Raw genomic sequence first — 20,029 nt, 5'->3', positions numbered from 1 at the left:
TGCCATGGACACGCAAAAAATATTTTATTTAGAATTCCAAAACTACCAAAAGCCACCAGTACACAACCAGACCTATCTATGTGAGAAGTTTGGTGAAGAATTGTTAAGCTGTTTTAAAGTTCTGCTTCTAAAAAGACGAATGTGCATGGATGGACGCATGGATGGACGGTGTCCATTTTAATAACCCCGCACAACACCTTGCGAAGGATGACAAGTGCATGGTTGGTCTGTAAAAAAACAAGTGCACTTACGAAAGACAAACAGGCATTTACATCAGTACAGCTAAACAGTTGTACAGGCATACACCACTAGACAAGACAATTGTATACATGAACTAGGATTGCCTCGTGGGCAATACTGACGGTCTTCAGACTTCCCCATACACTCCCTGTGGCTGCCTTTACTTCTACTGTTTCTGTTAAGCCTGCTGGAGCGTCCATTTTAACTCTTGGAGTTACGGGTGTTTGAAGTGTATTAAAGGGCTAGAAACCGTCCAAAACGCAGGCAGAACACGTTTTTGATACGAGAGCAGATCGGTGACATGCAGCCGGGGTGGCGGGGGGTCATGTACCTTTTAAATAGTTCCCACAGAAGAAATAGTTCTCTCTTTAACGGGCCATAGCTCCACTGTCCTTGTGTCTATGGTCAAAACAATTAGTGTTCTGGAATTTCCATGATCCTAGCTATCTGATGCATAGACCTATGTGCATATATTGCATTTGTGAAACAGCCATAGACTTATGTGTATATAGTGCATTTGTGAAACACCCATTCAAAATTTTCTGTTTTGCAGTTAAGATGATTTGAAAGTACGACTGCCATGGCCGCAGTTTTGTGTGTGAAGTTTCGTTCTGTTTTAAATGTATAAGATATTGTGCTTTTATGTGCTGGATTCCTGCAATCATGATGATGTAGCAGAAAGGGTTCTCGCGATCCTGGCACAGTCAGACTGGTAAACAAACTGCTGAAGTCCCAGTTTTTACCAAAAGCGCATTGCTCTTTGGGCATTGGAAAGCCAGCAATTGGTTATACCTACTTGGGTTGTCAGTCAAGACGTGGTGAGGTAATTTTACGACGATGTCGTATTGGCCACAGTCGGTTTACTCATGACTATCTGCTGAAAACGGATGGGGATGGACCTCCCATGTGTGTCTCTTGCTATGTTCAAAGTGTTTGGCATCTGATTGTTAGCTACCTGAGGGAAGTTGACCTGTACCATAAGTTATAACTACGGTATGTAATGTGAGTCACAGATTGCTTGTTTTTGAGTTTGGTCATTTTTCACTTGTAAATAGTAATGTAATGAATATATATGTTCAAAACAACTCTTTTTTGGACTTTGTATTTAAAATTTTAAAACTCCAACTTGATCTTGTCACTATATGGCTGGAATAACGCCGATATGACGTAAAACCGAACACAACAACAACTTGGGCATTGGAAAACCAGGAAGTGGAGTTTTTTGCTAGATTTTAACAAACAGAAACGCACAATCAAACAAAGCAAAGGAATTGAGCAATATATACAGGCATGTACAAATAGAGAGATAACTGGTAAATGTTGCAGACTTTGTTGTGGTCAAAAAGTCAAGCGCATTGCTCTTTGGGCATTGGAAAACCAGGAAGTGGGGATTGTTGCAAGATTTTACAGACGCTTCTTTCAGCTATTTCGCTCTTCAGATTTTACTGGCGCTTCTTTCTGCTATTTTGCTCTTCAGCCATCTGAACACTAACAAAATGCGAAACATCCTAATGTTCGTGTCGCAATTGTGGCGTACTTATTGACTTCTACATAACAATAATGTGAAGCAAAATTGTCTCCCATTCAATTACCTACAGTTTGGTACCTTCAAAATTGAAATCAGTTGTTTTTAAAGTGTGGGCTTTACAACGATATATCAAACACGATTGTACTATTTGCCGTGCAGGAGGAGAAGATTATGAAACACAGGCACCATCAAAACGTGCAGAAAAGTGAAAAATCGTAATGTTTGTGTTTGTGTCGAAATTGTGAAGTAATTATTCATTATTATATAATAACAATCTGAAGCAAAAATGTTTCCCATTCAATTATCTACAGATTGGTACTTTGGAAAATCAAATCCATTGTGTTTTCGCTTAATTGGGACATTTTTTTTTTAACCCTATGAAAATGCGTCTTAGAAAAATTCACCAACTTCCAAGGGCGATAACTCCAAAACCGTTCAAGATATCGACATGCCTTGACCAATTTATGTAGTCTGGAGTGTGGGTTTTACAGCGATATATCAAACACGATTGTACTATTTGCCATTCAGGAGGAGAAGATTTTTAAACACAGGCACCGTCAAAATGCGAAAATCAACAAACAATTCAGTTTTTTCAAAATGGCGGAAAATCTATCATGGCGGACAACTTCCACTATGCGTTGAGTCGATGGGGAATGATGTTGTCTACATTGAGTGAAAATTTGGTCAATTTATCTCTGGTAGATTTTTAGATATTGAGGTTTACAGATTTCGACATTTTGGGTTATCTGTCCTTACCGGAAGTCGGGATTTTTTCGACTCTGTATCAATTTCAGCATGCAGGCTATCATCCCTGAAAGTTTCATGAAAATCGATCCAGCGGTTAAGTCATCAGAGCTGGTACAAAAAACGTACAAATAATAATAATAAGAAGAAGAATATTTGAGTAAGAACAGTAGGTCTTCCAGACTTTCGTCTGAAGACCAAATAATTGAATCACTCATGAAACTGACAGTTCATATACTCACCTAGCATAAGCAGCAGATGTGAGTCTTCTGTTGGGGCTGAAAGAGACAAAAACAAAATTAAAGGAATTTCAGTTTAAATTTCTATTGTGTGATACTTGTTACTTCTTTAAGCAATACTTCTGACGTCACTTTCATTTCAACAAGCATTGTCACTAAGGTGACATAATCCCCCGCCGCAAATTATCAAATCAAACTTATAAAGTAATGAAAGTTAATGTCAACAAAAACATGACTAATCAACCTCTCTTGATATCTGGTTCTTTAGTTGTTCAAACACCCACATATTTTCAAGACTGACTTTGACCTTGACATGAATGTCATAGTGTATGAAATATGCATACCTAGTACTAAAGAAATTGCTTATTGAAAAACATTCAAGAGAAGTCTTAAAAGTCTATGAAGAAAATCCAGTGAACTGTTCTAAAATATGTTGCTGACAATTCAGGTTAACATGCTGAAATCTTCAGTGTCGTCGTGACCCTAAAAATTATGTGAATGTCACCAAAATTGACTGGGCCCTGGGACTTCCCTAGATGAAGCTTGGTGTCAAATATGAAGAAAATCCAGTGACTATTTTTTTTGATATCTTGCTGACTATCTTAACATGCAATTTAACATGCTGAAATCTTCAAAGTGTCTCTGTGACCTTGAAAATTAAGTGAAGATCACCAAAATTGACTGGGCCCTGCGCCTTCCCTAGATAAAACTTGGTGTTAAATATGAAGAAAATCCAGTGAACAGTTCTTGAGATAGCTTAACATGCAGGTTTACATGCTTAAATCTTCAAAGTGTCGCTATGACCTTGAAAATTAAGTGAAGGTCACGAAAATTGACTGGCTCCTGCGCCTTCCCTACATAAAGCTTGGTATTGAATATGAAGAAAATCCAGTGAACGGTTCTTGATATAGCTTAACATGCAGGTAAAATGTTAAAGTCCCCTTGTGACCTTGAAATGAATGTCAAGGTCACCAAACCTGAGTTGGACCTTTCTTATACTGTGATGAAACTAGGTACCAAATATGAAAAGAATCTAGTGAACGGTTCTTAAGATATTCCAATTCATACGTACCTACGGACAGACGGAGCCTAATACTATATCCCCCGCTTTGCTCTAAACGCACGGCAGGGGATAATGAACATTTGTGACTTCATTCATAGTGAAGTGTATATGAGGCTCTTTTCAGGAGCTGAAACCTTGCCCCTATTGGGACAATGTCTTGAGTTGGATCGAACCCTGGCTTGTCAGGATGACCCAGGAAACACAGGTATGATAGGAGCTGGAGGATAATTATGGCAGTATACTTTATTCACAACATTTTTCGCCAGTTCATAGAAAGTCATCTTTATGGTCTCACAAGACAATGAGTGTGGTAATGCAAATAAATGGCCATGGCAATATTGATATGCCACAAAGCAGTTGTATTTGAACCTTTGACCATTGACTGCGAAGTGTAAGTTTATGGGAACCTGTAGATGGGCATCATTATTCTAAACTGATGAACCAAGTCTGAGAGAGTTCAGTAAATCATAACTGATTCCACCTGAAACTTGAAAGTGTGTACTAGGTAATCTTTGTTGAGCACTTTTAGATTGATAATCATGCACATATTTAATTTGCACACACACATATCAGTGCAAGTTGGATTCAAGATTGCGACCTCAACTAAGATTGAAATTTTCAATGAATATCTTAAAATCGATGCTGTGCAAACCAGTTTTGATAAAGGTATTTTGAATTATTGAAGGAAATTATTAGTGGGATGACAGCATATCATTTTTTTCTACATTTATACTGTCATGATTAAGAACTGCATTTAATATTTCAACGTACAAATGTTTTATAAATATACTGAAATATGAATAAATACATTAATAAATTTTGAAAATTATCATATACAAAAATAATCAACAATAATATTTCATTATAAAATAGCACGTAATTGTATGATTTGACCATGGTTATCATGAAGCCAAGGTTTAATACACATGTATTTGGGGGAGAGGTTTTTTAAATCCTCCATATATCCCACATGTTTGTTTTGTTGCTATTTCTTAAGTTTTTTGTGAAGAATGCATGGAGAGGAAACAAGTATTGAACATTTCTAGAAAGCACAGAAAGCAAACTGAAGAAACATATATACTGTGTATTAATTTTCAAACACTATTACATTGATAACAAGAACACAAAGTCACCAATATCCCCCGCAATGGCAAAATACTCTTCATGAATATGTCAACAAGTAATGATTATTACAGCAGTGAGTGAGTGAGTTTAGTTTTACACCGCACTTAGCAATATTCTGTCAATAATCAAATCTGGACCAGACAATCCAGTGATCAACAGCACGAACATCGGTCTACGCAATTGGGATACAATGATATCTGTCAACAAAATCAGTGACTATATTGCAAAGTGGAAGGTCTTAAAGTTCTGCACCGGAGAAGAGCATTACCACCAATGTCAAGGTCAAACTTGTTGCCATGGAAACACAAAAATATTTCATTCAGAAATCCAAAACTACCAAAAGGCACCAGTTCATCACCAGATCTATCTATGTGCCAAGTTTGGTGAAGAATTATTGAAAGGTTTAAAACTTCTGCTCCGGAAAAAGCAAATGTGCACGGACGCACAGACGGATGCACTGACGGACAGAGTCCATTTTAATAACCCCCCTGCAAAATACGATGCGGGGGGATAATTATTCTTTATTAATTTTTGCAACTTGTAAGGTATTTTACAAAATATTCAATGGTTCTTCATTTGAATCATCATGTTAAATTTCTTGTTTGAATTTATAATTCAAATATCAAAAGCTCTTGAAGAAACCAGTATGATTGTGCATGTTTTGTTTTAATTATAGATCATTTTAATGATAAAGATAAAGACAAAATTACTGAAACAAATGGGACCTAAAAAAAAAACAGTCGGAGCTCTAAAATTTGACACCATTAATAAACTGAGCAAGGCTGACTCTACTGTACAGACAACAGCATACAATGCAAATGAAACCACACCCATGTTGTGAGTAAACTAAGATTAGCTACTCTTGAGTTAACAAAAAGATCACATTCATTACTAATCACTTTCAGACACCTACTTTCATTATCTTCCTCTTGACTATCAAAAAGGTACCGTATGTTGTTTTACCTTTCTTGCAGGTACAAATTGTACTTTTAGTATTCAACCATGTAGTTCAACAATGTTTCTTGCATGCTTTGAACCCTTAGAATGTGTTTAGTTTCAAAACAACTCACCCAAAGACACCCCACACCTTTCCATGTCAATGTCACATCTCTAACAGTCCATGCATCTTGACCTCTCTAAAAGGTTGTTCTCTAAGGCAGGTAGGGGCAGGAAGGATGAACAAGAGTTCATCATGTGCCATAGGATAAGTATATGTAAAATTGTAAAATTTTCAGATTGTTAACCTCGTCCTATCTCACACTTTCAATTCATAAATCCCAGAGTAGCACAGAGGGTGTAGAAGTCAACAGACTTCTACCATGGGATATCACAAGGAAGATGGTGTCGAACTAATTCAAAGCAAGTAACGACAAAACTCATGATGGGTCTTCCTAGGAACCCCTTTGTATTCAAACATGTTTACCGATGTTACTGTAAACTAGCAGTCAATGGAAAACAGGCGGTAATCAATTCGTGATTGTTGATAATATGGTGTGAAATTGGCTATCACAGTTGGAGTGATAAACGTACCCTCACGAACGTGGTAAGCGGATGTTGTACGCCCATGGAATGGGATAAAATAAGCAAGTCAGTTTGTTGACATGTGATCGTCCAGCTACAATAAGTATGATATTTAGCGTAACAAAATATATTTTCCATTTTCTGTCAACTACACTTCATTTCGATGCGTGAGTAGATGCAATATGATTGTGAATTTCTTTGAATAATGTGGACCAAAGTTCTAATTATCGGTAACTGCCAGTTTTTGCCACGATTAGGACCCAATCGCAGGGGATCGGCTTATGTACGAAGCATACTACTTTGACACTGATTTTAAGGGTCAAGTTTGGGGGTCAGCTTATCTATGGGGTCGACTTATCTACGGTAATATACGGTACCTCTTTGGTATCTTTGAGATAAGTTAACATGTTCAATTCACAACTTTCATACATTATATTCTATTATGAAAAATCATAAAAGCGCAACTCAGCAATGGGTTTCCAAATTCTAACTCAAAGGATCTCCCAGTCCAAGACAGTGCATTCTACAGACAGAGCTCTCATTGAACGAAGGACATTGAGGCAATCACTCTCCCATCTCCCTTAATGCTTTGCTCATGAGAACAAGGAGAGGACACATTTGTTCTAAACATCAGGTGTCTTCAAACAAGCCATCCCACGAGCAATACATGAGCAGAGGTTTGGGTTTGGAGCGTTGAAGACAGTGACACCCAGACTGACTGACTGACTGAGTTTGGTTTTACGCCGCTTTTAGCAATATTCCAGCAACTTCACGGCGGGGGACACCAGAAATGGGCTTCACACATTGTACCCATGTGGGGATTCTAACCCGGGTCTTCGGCCTGACGAGCAAACGCTTTAACCATTAGGCTACCCCACCGCCCCAGTGACACCCAGGGGGCAACAAGCCTGATTAAGAAAACAAAGAGCAACAACTAGAGTCTTTGAAGCTGCAAGATAACATCATAAAACACAAACCGGACACAAACACTTCCATATCATCTGAGCCCAGGATCACCAACCAAAGAGGGATGGTAAACCATCTAAGCAGCTGTACAAGTAGTTGATTCTGAGACCAGGATCACCAACCAAAGAGAAATGGTAAACCATCTATGCAGCTGTACAAGTAGTTGATTCAAGACCATGAACACCAACCAAAGACAATGGTAAACCATCTATGCAGCTGTACAGGTAGTTGATTCTGAGACCAGGACAAAATTTCATTTGTCAACTTTCTCAATTTTTCTGTTTAGATCTAAAGCATGGAGTTCACAAATCTGAGCTGCTATGACTAACGATTACAAAAATAATGTCAAGGTGATGGTTTCGAGATCCATGCCAACCAAAGGTTCATGATCTGCAGAAGCCATCTGAACCAATATGATATTCAAATTGAAATCAGTAGAAATCCTACTACTCGGGGTAGTTGAGATAACTGAAATGATGGCACTAATGGAAGCTAATGTTGATATTTTCAGTTTTCTAGTTGCTATCAAGTGTTGGAAATATTTTGCAACTAACTGCATAAACAGTGGTAGGAAAAGGAAACTCCCAATTCTTGCAATACACCTCTACGATCTACTATTTATGATCATACATAGCCTTGGTATCATCCAACTGAGTATTCCCCAAGAGAAGATCATAAAGCAGCCCTTGCCAACTCTGAAAGGATAGAAGTTAAGGTCTGCTGCTTCAATGCTGAAAAGATAGCAGAGGTATGGGCACATGTTTCAAGAATAATAGTCCTCAAAGATGACAAAGTAAGACAATCAGTGAGGGGAATACCAATCCTAAGGGTATGACGATGGTTCATCACTCTGATTGTTGCTGATCCTCAGGGTAGGATGATCGTTGATCCAACATGGGATCGCCTTTGGATCCAATGTGCTCGCTCTCTTCTCTCCGCAAAGTTATTGGAATGCCAAGGTGAGCAATGGTGGTGATCTCTGGAGGGACAATAGTAATGACTGACCATTTGTTTTTTATAAAAGGAGGGTGCAGACAGAGCTACTCTCACAAACTTTCCTCTTCATGAATACTTGAATAAGTGTTCAGAATATGAAAACATATTCTCATAAACAAAACACATCTCCACACAGTGCTGATTAGAAAGAGAATGACATTTGAGAGATGTCACATGGGCAGATCAAGCAAGCTGCATGTGCTGTATGGACAGTTAGAGCAGTAACACTGACAAATGAAGGTTGCCTGTGTCTGGGTAAGGTGTTTTGCAAACGGAAACATTCTGAGGTTTCCAAGCATGTTTTCACTCAGTATCTTGGAATGTTTAAATGTAAAGCAGATTATTTATGTGAAACAGACTCAGTCCTGCATATCATTTTGTCAAGTTTACAAGACTCCCACAATCCTAGCTACGTAAGTTTGGTCCGGACTAACTGTAAGTCTTTATTACAATCTTACAGTCGCTTTGAACAAATGAATGGTGAACACCAAAATTGGGATCATAATGATTCATAATAATTATAACACTCGGAAAATGGTGAACCTAGACATGTTTGCCTGCTCCTAAGTTTCGGTGGGTGGGCATGATAACAGGATCTACCCTCAAAGGGTAGACAGGATTCTTTTTATAATCACACATGACCATGTGTGCCTTGGAGGTCAAATCACCCAAAAGAGAAGACTTGTCTGTTTTAGTTGCATTATCTGTACCTAGATTTAGGTGAGCACAAGTTCTTTTTCCACATGCTAGGCATATAGCCTGAAGTTCCCGGACTTTTGTCTTTTGAATATTTTCTTTTAATCCTGATTAACCTTCCAGCAATAAAACAGTACACAAAGGTTTATGGATAACAACTTCTTTACTACACTGTTACAGTGACATTAGATCTTGTACCATTATCAGACAGCAGATACTCTTTAGCAGATACAGTGAGACCTCGGATACCCGGACCCCAGATATCTGGAAACCTCGCCTTCCGGTCATTTTTTAGAAAAAACCATTCTCTTACGTTATAAAAGTGACTGTCTATAACGGATATTCGGTTTCCGTTTCCGGACGGTACATTTTACAAACAAACCGGCTAAATCAACGCAAAATTGACTCACCTATCCGCACGAAGCTTTGATCTACCGCTAACCGTGTGAAGGGAAGTGCGAGAGTCCCACGTGTTTTGACACGAGACGTGGTGTCATATATATTATTGTGTCTAATATAGCTTCTCTAAATATCATATTTATTGTAGCAACAAACTGGCTTGCTCATTTTACCCCATTCAACAATCACGAACTGATTACCGCCTCGTTTTCCATTGACTGCTAGTTTACAGTAACATCGGTAAAAATGTGTGAATTTAAATGGTTTCCGTATTTTACCCCATTCCATAATGCGTACCACGTTCATGAGGGTCCGTATAACCTTAGGGTTGATTATATATATTTTACATAAAACTGTAAATAAAATTCTTTGGGTTAAATAATAGTATTCTGTATTATATTTTACTGGCGACTCGCGTCAGAATTCATCCCGATTATATATTATTGTGCATGTTTGAACTTGTTCGCGCGGAAGCGTGTGCACAGCTGATTGCTATTTCCGGCTTTTTGTAATGCGAGACAAATCGCATACGGTAATCTTAATCCCTGCAAATAATACAATGCCCAGCAAAACAACTTATAACTTAAAAGGTAAATAATCTTGTCTAGTGATGTTTAATTGCAAATTTGACGTCTCTACTGACAAAGTCGTCTTCTGTTGTTTGTTCACGCGAAGTGATATGTTGTTTATTCAGTCAAAGCAATAAAAGTGCAGTGTGTCGATATTCAAGCCAGTTATGTTGTGATGCTGTTTTTGAATGTCTATACATGTATAATAAACCCTTGATGATCATAAATATTTTGGATTTTCCTTGAGGTGTATGAAAACCAAAAATCCAGATATCCGGATATTCAATTATCCGGACGATTTACGTAAAAACGAATGTGTCCGGATATCCGAGGTCTCACTGTATATCTGAAGTTGTTTCTGAGGCCTGAATCATGTGACGATGCACTTTTAGAATAAATTCTGTCCTTCCAGAATATGGGTGACTTTACCATTCTTACTGACATTCACTGTGGTACATAAAGAAAATATTAGGTTTACTGATGTTGTTTGCATTGGAGTAAACTCTTAAAAGGTTATTAATACAGAAACTGTACTAAAAGTACATATGCCTGTACATAAAAACAAGTATGTTTTATAAGAAAGTAAGATGCGATGTTTCGGTATGGATTCTTATACCGTTGTCAAGCAAGAGTGAAGTACTACAGCACAGAACAGACTTATATACATGAACAGGGATTAAGTAATAACAACATATAGGTATGAATCAAGGGGATTAACAACAACAAGGCACGGTGGTAATAATGTAGTGACACCACTAAATCTGACAGAAAATCAGCACTATCAGACCACATCATCAACTGTCCCAATCACAACATAATTTGGGACAATGTAGAGATATTATCGAAAAACCACTACGACTTCACCAAAAGAAAACTTGCAGAAGCAGTTCAAAACAGGAGACACAAGCCCTCAATCAACAGAGACCAGGGATATTTCATCCCATCTGCATACAATGAACTGATAAAAACAACAGATTAGAGCACTCCAGCTATCATTGCTAATTAATCTCATCAGCCATGTATATTTTGTTTCTGCCTCTAGGACCATTGGCTTCCTCCTATTGTCACTACATTATTACCACCGTGCCATGTTGTTGTTGTTAATCCCCATGATTCATACCTACATGTTGTTATTACTTAATCCCTGTTCATGTATATAAGTCTGTTCTGTGCTGTAGTACTTCACTCTTTCTTGACAACGGTATAAGAATCCATACCGAAACGTCGCATCATATATAATAAATGAAGTTGTTATCCATAAACAATCTTACTTTCTTATTAGTCACCAACTTCTAAATGCCAATCAACAGAAGGATGTTTTAATAATGGTGATTATGGTGCCAGAGTACATGTGGAATTAGGATGTCATTAATAAATTTATGAGGAAGGCTTGCCATGCTACAACATCAACAAATGACACATACTACGGAAAATGTTACAACGGTGGTGATGAGAGTGTGCAATGGCTCCAGATACAAAATAGGTCACACATACCTAGAAGGTGTGACATGGCATCTAGGCATCGCCAGTTATTGGATGAAGAATATATTTTGGGGCATTAGAAACTAGGATCAAGATACTAACAAGCTCTGAGATAATATTACGCATGTGGTCAATCATAACAACATTATTGTAACAGCATATCCATGATAGCTCGAATGAACTGGTCAATAGACTAACAAAAATCTTCAAAATGTGTCATGGATGTCAGAAAACCAAAACGTCAGGCCAAGATGAAAATCTTAAAATGGAGAACTTGCAAATGTGGAATCAGATTCAGAAGCTATTTTTTACCATACCTTGGGTATGTGCTGAGGAGTACCACATGCATTGTAGTGTAAACATATTTTATTCAAAATAAATTGAACCAGGATTGGTAAACAAGCCATAATGGCTTATTTGAATACCTCTCCATTTCATTGATACATGAATAAAACAAATATTAAATAATATGCAGCATGATAGGAAAGCAAGCAACCTGCGTATTAAACATTATTAATCATTTATCAAACCTATGCGATTTTATTATAAAAGTATGGACAGATTGTAGTATGAAAGAATTTACAAGTTCATTTTTGTTTGGATTTCCATTTAGGACAGAATTTAAATTATATCCATGTTCGTAAAAATACATGCGATGTCTGATGTTAGAATAATTAAGACAAGTAAAGAAGTAATGTAAAGTATCCTCATAGGGGTGACCACAGGGACAGAATGGATCAACTGAAATGTGCCGTTCAAACATGTGCACTTTCAAATTACTGCACCCAAGTCTGAAGTGTGAGTGGATAATTTTGCAGAAACGTGTACCAAAGTTTTTATCAAATATATTAAAATTGAGTGGTTTTGATGATTGGAATGCATTTTTGAATTGGCCTATAGTTTCAATATCGTACATACTCTCAGGCAAGTCATTCCATTGTCGTATTGTATCTGGTAAAAATGAGTTGCTATACAAATCACTACGACATCTCATAGTTTGAATGTTATTACTGTTTCTTAATCTATGGTCACTTAAATGTGATACTTTTTCGGGCAGTAGATCAGTTAAATAAACTGGTATCATATGATGAACCATTTTGTAAAATAATGATAACTTGTTAATTTGTCTACTGTCAACTAAGGATGAGAGTTAGTTTCCTTATATATTAAATCATGACTTGTTCCTCTAACTGCTCCGCAAACCGTCCGCAGTGCGTCTAAATGTAGATTTTTGACAAGTTTTACTTGTTGTTTAGTACAGTTATCCCAAAGGTGCGAACAGTAATCGAACATTGGTAATATATATGACTTGTACATTTGCTCTAATGATTTTCTAGATAATCTATATTTAAAACTACGTAGACAATTTACCAATGGACGAACCTTTTTGACTAAATCACCAATGTGGGAGTTCCATTTACAGTCTGATTGCAAGGTTACTCCTAGGTGTTTATGGTAGCCGATTTCAGTAACGTCTGCTCCATGCATTTTAAGCTTAGGAATTGGAAATTGATTACCAGTATTTCTGCGAGTGAATAAAACAGCTTCAGTCTTACCAGGATTAAAGCTAACCTGCCATATTTCAGCCCAGTGAGAGATCCTGTTTAGGTCATTATTTAAGGAAGCGGCAGTAACAACATGATTATCAACAATAGCATATACCGAAGTATCATCGGCAAAAAGACGAATGTTACTACTGATACCCTCAATGATATCATTTATGTAAACTAAAAACAGTAATGGCCCAAGAACAGATCCTTGTGGCACCCCCGCAGTGACTTTCTTTAGATCTGAATTGTAATGGTCTATAGCTACTCTCTGTAATCTATTGTCAAGATAACTGGAAAACCAATCAAGTAACTTACCCTTAATACCATAAGCTTCTAATTTCGCTATGATTCCCTTATGTCAAACCTTGTCAAAAGCCTTGCTTATGTCACAGAAAACTGCCCTGACTTCTTTGCCATTGTCTAATGCATGTAGTATAAAATCATACAATTATGTCAGTTGGTATACAGTGACTGCAAATTGGTCAATATGTTATTATCTAAAAAAAAGTTAAACACATGTTTAAAAATACATTTCTCAAATACCTTTGATAAACAGCTGGTAAGAGCAACTGGTCTGTAGTTTTTACATTCATTAAAACTACCTTTTTTATGAATAGGAGTGACAATAGCTTCCTTCTATATTGTTGGGAATTTACAATATTCTAGGGATAAATTGAATAGATTAGTAAGAGGAGTACAAAGGGATGGCACAATCATTTTGATAAATCTGTTACCTATTTTGTCTGGTCCACTGGCTTTGGAAATATCAACTGATAATAGGATGTCTCTTACTTCTTGTGTAGTCAATACAATAGACTCAAGTGAAGTCTTTACTTTACATTCAAGTGTAGGAGTCTCCTTATCAGGATAGTCACCTTGTGCATGGTTAGCAAAATATTCATTAAATATATTTGCTTTATCTTTACTATCATTGATCAGATTATCGTTATGAATAATCGAAGGACATTTCTTATAATCTCCATATTTGGATTTTATATACTTGTTCACTAAAGCCCACCAAAAGTTAGAATTACTCCCCTGATTGATCTTATCATCTAAATCAGAAATATATTTCAATTTGGCTGCTCTCACGGCTGCTGTTACTTTGTTCCGTAAAAGCCAAAACTTTTGCCAGTCTTTATCATAATTTCGAGTCTTTGCTTTCTTATGCTGTCTATTTCTTTTCCTGATAAGTATTCTTATAGCACTATTCATCCATGGATTGTCCCGAGGTCTTATAGTTACATTGTTTTGGACATAAATAACACATATATTTCTCAAAACATCAACAAATTCATGCGTTAGAATATCAATATCATTACATCTAAAGATGGAATCCCAGTCAGCGTTGTTAAGGCCTCGATTCATTCCCTCAGTATTAGCTAAATCATAGTAAAACACTTTCCTTTTAAATTTTAAAGGCGTTGAATCAGAGCCCCCAACAGATACAAAAACTGGACAATGATCACTGCAAAAAGGATCAAGCACACCCGAAGTGCGAATACAATTAGAGTTTGAAACAAAGATTAAATCAATTAACGTACTAGTCGTTTGGGTGATCCTTGTTGGTTCTGTGATACGTTGCTGTAAATCATATGTATCAAGAAGATTGTCAATCATGTTATTAGTCTGGTTATGTATATTGATGTTAAAGTCACCAGCAATAATAGTATCTATGCCCATGTCAATGCCATTACCAATTGATTGGAGGACTAGTTCCCAATAAAGATCACTTTTATCTGCTCTGTAACAATTTCCAATCAAATAGCTCTTGTTTTTAGACATAACTTTAACCCAGATCGCTTCTAAACCTAAGGGAGACAACTTATCAGCAAGCGTAACATGCAGGTTCTCTCTCACATAGATAGCAACACCTCCACCTTTTGATGGTCTATCCTTCCTAAAAGGGGCGTGGTAACCAGGGATAAGAATATTATTGTTATCAATTGTGACATTCAACCATGTTTCTGTTAAACATATAACATCATAGTCACTTAATTCTGCCTGGATTAAAGCAACTTTTTCTCTTAAGCTACGCACATTAAGATGAACTATTTCTAAGTCCGGATAAGCAAGTGGGCCTGGATTTGGGTCCACATCACCACAGCATAGGAGAATGAATAATATGATCAGCTGCACTTGTGGATTGTATAAACATAACGTCATTATGGCATATGAAGTTTTTTTAAATTTTGCGTAGGAATTTAACTGTAAAATCATTTTAAAAAACCCAATTGTCTGTCGGTATGTCGAGATATCAACCGGCATCGTCAAATATGAATATAAACAGATCAATTTGAGGACAGACGTGGTTATTTGTCAAAGGATGTGAAATACGCTCAGGTTGCTGCTTCCATTTCATCAAGATAACAAGTTTCACCTTTACAAGCTCAATGTGTGTATATTCAAAACACAGGAAACAAATATACAATGCAAATTCAACATAAAATAATTTCCATAAGTCATAATGGAAAATATTAAAATACTGTTGAGGGGCTTGAAATACTGGGGGTTGAAATAGAGAATTTTCATACAGTGGATAAGAAAAGAAAAGAGGGAAGAGAAGTAATATGCAGTAAATAGGGAAGTGTATACTAGTAAGGCTGACGATGCAATAAACTGTCAAGTAGTAAAACCAGTCCGAGCTGGTTTAGCTTTTAAGACAAGATTGCAAATGTAAATTCTCAAGGCTTGTACGAGCAAAAATAGAAAAGCATCGTAACTGTTGCCATTACATAATGATGCCTGGCTCATATAACAGAAAGCACGAGATAAGCGGACTTTCCGTGCTAACAAAATCCCAACGGGTCAGTTTTGTGAACATGTAACGACAGGAGCAGGCACTTTTCGGATAATATGTTACATCAATGGTAAGTAAATTCATTATTTACAAAATCATTTTATAACAGGATATGCTGGTAGTTGCCTTACTATTTTTATATGTGTCTATCAGTGAAACATTGACCGTAAACACAGCTGCTCCATGAAACAATACTGGTCCGTCCAATCAAGAGTACAGAATATACAAATATCACAAACGGAATCCCCCCAATGCACAGAGTGTCTGTGTAAATCCTCTGATGGAGCACTATTGAAAAAATGTCCTCCGTTATAGAAATAACATTAGTATACACAGTAATTTCTACATCTAAAGGACATGCGATCCACATAAGAACACATAAATGTATGTTCACTGAAAATATATTGTCAATCTGGCTCAACGCTACATGTTTTAAAGCATCGTAACGTTGCATTTTAGATTAGAACACATGGGGTTCTATATATAGCAGGCTCCCCACTGTTTCACTTATACATAAAATTATTGACTGAACAAGCATTTCTACTAGACTGATCTATGTTCGGGCTTTAAGATCTTCCAAACAAAGCACATACACATCAACATCTTGGATAGAAATGATGACGTCTATGTATTATTATTTACAAGCAAGCCACATGCAAGTGAAAGCACATTATATATAAGCAGGTAATAATTGTCTGGTGTTAGAAAAATACATGCAACGTAGCACCACAGACACTAAAACAACAATAATATGTAATAAAAAAGGTTTGTACCATGTTCGTTTGTGAGGCCTTGACAGTATTTCCTTTTTGTCCTGACTTTTCCTTAAAGTAACTGGAGTACTGAAAAAGAATTTTCTTTTAAGTTGAAGACATCAACTCAGTGCAACTGAAGAAATGAAACTTGCAGTCTTAGAACATCAGGAGCTGTTTACTAAGAGTGAAGACAACTGACCTTGATTGACAATCACACCAAAAAACCCTCTGTGATCTATGCTCATCTACAGGTATGTACGTTGCCTCATATTGACTACTTGAAATTGAATTATCAATTACATGTTGTTTTCTAAGTCCATATTTTATTTTGTTGAAGAAACCAGGACAAGATCACTTTTCTCTTATTCCTCTGGGATCAGTGCTTCTGCATACTTGCAGTAACATTCAAATAACCACCATCCATCTAGAAGCAGATAAAGTGGGGAGGTGGGTGGGATTACTCCTGATGTAATAGAGCTAATATTCTTAGAATTATCCACAATGACAAAAACATAATTTATAATTCCTGCAAATATGTTACCTCTATTACATTACTGCCTGAATTCACATCAGAGGATACTGTCATCTGGTAAATCTACACAGTTCATGTCAGTGAGACACAATACCCAAATTTAAAACACTCAAAAATGTCAAGGAAATGCATAAACCTGATATTTCACAGAAAAGTATGATTCTCTTGGCATTTATGTAATGTCACTTCTGGCAGTATCATGTCTTTCAAATGATCTCAACCCTGGTTCTCATAATGTCAGTTCCGTTTGCTGGAATGATCTCTTCTGATTCCAATGTCTAACATCCATGTTAATTTGACCAGTATTGATGTCACATTAGTCAGACTGTTGATCTTCTCCAGACGTTATTCTGCCCATCTGTTATCCCTGGATATTTCCTACCTCCAGAGGATTAAAGAGTATAAACAACCTTGATGATCATACAGAGATCAAACAATCCTATAGACTATGTGAAAATCAAAACATGTCAGCTGAAAATCTTTAATGGATATCAAACTCCCAAGCCATCTTCATAGATTAGATGATCTAGTATCAAATCCTGTTTTAAATAAACATTTTGCATAAGACAAAAAAATTCACATCTGACTTGAATCTGGCTCCGATATAACTGCCATGTTCTGGCTAGATTTCACAGTTCACTGTCAGCTGGTTTAGTTGTATGCACCCAGCAGTGAGATAACTGAGTAGCTGAACCATCCTTAGAGACTAACAATTTGACATTTGAGGTGGGGGTGGGAGTGGGGACAGTGAGACAATTACATTTATCTTAAATATACCTTGCAATAACATCATATTAGTGGTTGAAAAAATTATCTTTTGTGACAGTCTGAGACAATTTTTAAAAACATTTTTAGGAATATCTGCAATTTTTCGATAAAATACTGCCAATGATATCCCTTCCATACCAATTTCTATCCAATAAATTTGTCGGTTTCAGCTTCCAAAACATACATTACTGATGTTCTCTATCACAGATATCTATTTAAGATAAGTTTCAAACAGAGGTATGAGGGGCGATCAAAAAGTATGTATATTCTCGATGTCCAATGTTTGAAAGCTTCTATTTTATTTTGAAGGAATCATTAGCAAAGCCATATCCAAAATTTCACATATGTGGGTAATGGTCAACGAGACATTAGTCATCACAATACATTGGGGTATAATATTCCTAACAAAATTGCAGAAAATGAAAAACAATCTGTCATTTAGTACCTCTTGGATAATGGTATGCCCTCGGATAACATCATATAAAATATGTTCAGTATAGTATTGGATGACTTCCCATCATAATCAACAGTCAAAGATTTGGATTGCTTGATTTAGATTTAGACGAGGGCTGTTTTTTAAGGACACCCTCATTTTAGTCTTTTAAAAACATTGTCACCAGATTTCAAGCTTGTACTATTTACAATATATTGAGAGCTGACACTTGTGTGACAATTCAGTATTTAGTTTGGACCCTTGGCATCATGTATGAATAAGTGAAAACATTAGAATAAGTTATGTCCATATGATTAAGTCATCTGAAAGGGGGATGGGTAGTGTCTCCAAAACAAGCTCTTTCAGTAAACATGAAAGGGGGAGTCACTTTAACAAGCGATTGTAGTTTCAAGTTGCTTTTTTATGCACTTTAATATCTACCCTTGTTTTTATATCAAAAGGGGGGGATTTTGGCCTAGCTAGGCTCCTTCTTACCCACCATTGCAAACAAACATCAAACTGACAGTAGAACAAGTATATATAGATGACAACTTCTTTAATTCTAGAGCACACCGTTTCGATACAGGTTCTTGTATCGTTTTCAAGTATCGCATTCGTACAGTGAAAACGATACAAGAACCTGTATCAAAACGGCGTGCTCTAGAATTAAAGAAGTTATCATCCATATATACTTGTTCTATCTGACTTCTGGCTAGACCAAATTTTAGCCAGGCAAGGTTTGGCCAGGGAGAAAGTCTCCAGAGAATATGGAGACTCCCCAACACTATAGCCTTCAGCATTATCCAGAGTGTCAGAATAGTTGTGCTCCCAATGCAGAACATGGGCACTCTCCTCCTCTGCATTTGTTGGCAGGAATTTGTCCAAGGCTGTATATGGACCTAAAAGAAGTTTCAAAGCATCATTTTCAAGACACCCAGGACATATGGATCTCTGGGTCAAAGCCTCAAGTATAGGAAAGGCGGTAAGAGAAGCAATGAGCCACGCCATCATGTTGCTTAAGATATGCTGTTTGTGCCAAAGAATGACAGTCAATGACAAGTTGTTGAACAGTCTCAGCATATTCATTACCTAATCAGGATTTCATATTTACATTCTCTCTGGGAATCACATTTTGGTGATTGCAAGTGGGAAGTGACTGGTCCTGGGCAGCAAAAAGGAAGCCCTCTGTTTCCCTTTTACAACCTGCCGACTTCATCCAAGCAAAAGAGTTGGTTGGGTTGCTATTGGATTTGTTCCACACACTACATATACACATGGTGCAGTGGTTTACCAGAAAGCTGCTCTTAAATGCGTGACACAGGGCAGACTTGGTGAATGACTTTACCTGGTTTACTCCCATCGATGTACTGTCCAGCAGCACATTGCCACCGACAAAAATCAACCTCAATTTTGAGATTCTGTCCAACAACACTGGCGCACTTAAATAGCTTTGGAATTCCTTGCTTTCATCTTCAGTCATGCATCACAGGAGGGTGATCTGCACCAAGAGATCAGGAGGCACCAAACCAAGGACGCAGAGAAGAACGTGGTGTTGGCCAACCTTGTACATGGGGTGCAAGCGAAACATTTTAAAGGCGAGGTCCTGCCATGTTTTGCCTAAGA

At 37.1% G+C, this 20,029-nt stretch overlaps 1 protein-coding gene across 5 annotated transcripts in view; it reads right to left on the bottom strand.

Moving 5' to 3' along the window:
- The window catches only part of LOC124282562 (rab11 family-interacting protein 4-like), a 140,829-nt gene that overhangs the window by 89,066 nt on the left and 31,734 nt on the right, over nt 1-20,029 (bottom strand). For 4 of the 5 annotated variants that reach the window (XM_046718567.1, XM_046718568.1, XM_046718569.1 and 1 more), the window contains exons 6-7: nt 16,692-16,760; nt 2,755-2,790 (exon numbers count right to left, since the gene is read on the bottom strand). In XM_046718567.1, coding sequence (XP_046574523.1) covers nt 2,755-2,790; nt 16,692-16,760 — 105 coding nt within the window. The remainder of the gene's footprint in view (nt 1-2,754; nt 2,791-16,691; nt 16,761-20,029) is intronic. The other variant, XM_046718571.1, reaches the window with a different exon arrangement.

The sequence above is a fragment of the Haliotis rubra genome, unplaced genomic scaffold, assembly GCF_003918875.1.
Source record: "Haliotis rubra isolate DU_JTF1 unplaced genomic scaffold, ASM391887v1 Scf30, whole genome shotgun sequence".
NCBI lineage: Eukaryota > Metazoa > Mollusca > Gastropoda > Lepetellida > Haliotidae > Haliotis > Haliotis rubra.
Note: the sequence above shows the minus strand (reverse complement) of the source record. Positions and strands in the feature narration are given on the sequence as shown.